Source organism: Sinocyclocheilus anshuiensis, unplaced genomic scaffold (genome assembly GCF_001515605.1).
Source record: "Sinocyclocheilus anshuiensis isolate Anshui unplaced genomic scaffold, SAMN03320099.WGS_v1.1 scaffold163, whole genome shotgun sequence".
NCBI lineage: Eukaryota > Metazoa > Chordata > Actinopteri > Cypriniformes > Cyprinidae > Sinocyclocheilus > Sinocyclocheilus anshuiensis.
This window is the reverse complement of record NW_015548223.1, coordinates 1,572-3,663: the sequence shown is the minus strand read 5'-3', so window position 1 is coordinate 3,663 and position 2,092 is coordinate 1,572. Positions and strand designations below refer to the sequence as shown.

Genomic DNA, 2,092 nt, shown 5'->3' with positions numbered 1-2,092 from the left:
ACCTGCATTTGGACCCAGACCCTGTTTTTCCACGGTGCTCCCTTACTGCTCCATGACAGAATGCTTAAACTGCGAATGAAACTTTGAATGCTTTTCTAAATAACAAGCAGCTGAAGAGCACAATCTTCCTTTAAATCTGGAGATAAACTGAATGTCACAAAACTCTGATGCATCAAAATGTGTTTAAAGAGATTGGCTGAAATTAATCTCTTCATCATGTAAAGTGACTTTGATTTAACAATTTGAAATCATATGGACTTATTTTATGATCTATTTGTGAACATTTTGAAGCATAGCGTCAGAGATTTGGGTGAACAGACTTTCAACAGAGGGATCAAATTCTCTCAGATTTCATTAAAATTATCTTCATATATGTTCCAGAGATGAACCAAAGTCTTGTGGGCTTGGAACTGGGGAGAGTTTTCACTGGGGAGTGAACTAAACCAACCACTTAAGCTCAGGGCGTTTTTTGGTATTTTCGCCTACACTCCAAGCTTTCAAATGAACCCATATATGGGCTGATACCATATAAGGAAGGCTAAGCATAAAAAGCATAAACATTTTTAACGTCATTTTGGACCCGTATCCGGGTCCGCAGAGTTTAACTGGTTTTAACTTTTATTAGAGTATGTCATCTTATAAATGTGTATAATACCATGAAAGGATCGCCTTCACTGAAATCCAGGGAAATGATGAGGTCAATGTGTCTTTCTTCTCTCAGCACTGAGAAGTAGGGTGAGTTCAGCAACAGTCCGGCGTCTTCATAGTCTCTCCTCTCACTTTCCAGAAGAGTAGAAGGCACGGTTTCATCTGAGGGACCAAAACATGAAATTAGTCTGCATATTATATTATTCACATTGAATTTCTAGTTAATAGCAGGTCTGTTCTCACCTGTCATTTTGTGGAGGAAGTTATAATTCCTGCCCCAGATCCACTGAGCCATGCATATACAAATGCTCAAGACAAGATCTGAAATACAAATACACAGTGGTTCTTAAATTTAGTAAATGATTCTTCATTTATGATATTTTTTAATTTCTGTATATTGTTTTTCAGTTGACTATATGATTCTTTGGAGATGATTTTTGATGTTTTATTATCTCTATGCTTTAAAATAGGGCTGTGTGATTAATCAAATTTTAGTTTCAATTTCAGCTTTCAATGATTATGAAAATACGATAATTGAGACAAATGTGTGGCGTGTTTTTTTTTTTTTTTTTACAGTTCTTTATGAATGTTTTGAAGTGTCAAAGTTTTGGGTTAACAGACTTTTAAAGAGGGACAGAAATATCACAGCTTTTATTAAAATTATCTTCATTTGTGCTTAGAAGATAAATGAAAGTCTTATGGGTGTGCAAGGGTGATTAAATTAAGACAGATTTTCATTTTTGGGTGAACTGCCCCTTTAAATATTCATGATTATTATTATTATTTTTATTTATTTATTAATTTGGCCATAATCATACTTAATTGGTTGTCTAAAGCAAAGGTTCTTCTATGTCATCAGTCTGCTAAAACCTGTTTTGTTGCGAATTCTTTATTGAATCTTCGAGTAAAGCACTTCTCAGTTTATGCATTAATCTGGATAGAAAATCAAAAAATAAGTACACTACAAATCAATTGTACAGACAATTCAGCTTACCAAAAGACTCCGAACTGAACAAACGACTCAAATCCTTACATACACCCTCAGTGAATTTCTTCACATCAAATTTTGCAGCTTGTTTTTCAGCAAGGTTAGTTTTTTCCCCTTGAAAAATCAGGTGACTTTTGCCTCCACCGAGCTCTGCAAATGAGGGAAACCCATTATTGAGCTCTATTATCAATAGTCTATAATTCTATTTTGTCTGTCTTCTGTTAATTACAGTTTTTATTGGCCAAAACAGATGTTCCCCTTCAGGAACTCGAGCTGTGTCGAAACGCTATGAGAACGCCTTCAGCGTGACCACGCTCTGAATCACATGTGTAATCATTCCAATGGATGGGTGAGACGTCACGGGCGGGGTGACGTAGCGACCAGAAAGCATAAAAGCATGTGCGGTGAAACCGGCGTCAGCTTCTAGGAGTGAAGCAAGCGCTGGCAGGGATGCCG

General features: G+C 36.5%; 1 protein-coding gene across 1 annotated transcript in view; it reads right to left on the bottom strand.

Moving 5' to 3' along the window:
• The window catches only part of LOC107654277 (cytosolic phospholipase A2 gamma-like), an 11,635-nt gene extending 9,873 nt beyond the window's left edge, over nucleotides 1-1,762 (bottom strand). Inside the window, exons 1-3 of the mRNA XM_016441301.1 lie at nucleotides 1,643-1,762; nucleotides 892-969; nucleotides 656-810 (exon numbers count right to left, since the gene is read on the bottom strand). Coding sequence (XP_016296787.1) covers nucleotides 656-810; nucleotides 892-943 — 207 coding nt within the window. The 5' untranslated portion in view covers nucleotides 944-969; nucleotides 1,643-1,762. The remainder of the gene's footprint in view (nucleotides 1-655; nucleotides 811-891; nucleotides 970-1,642) is intronic.
• Between the last annotated feature and the right edge of the window lie 330 nt (nucleotides 1,763-2,092).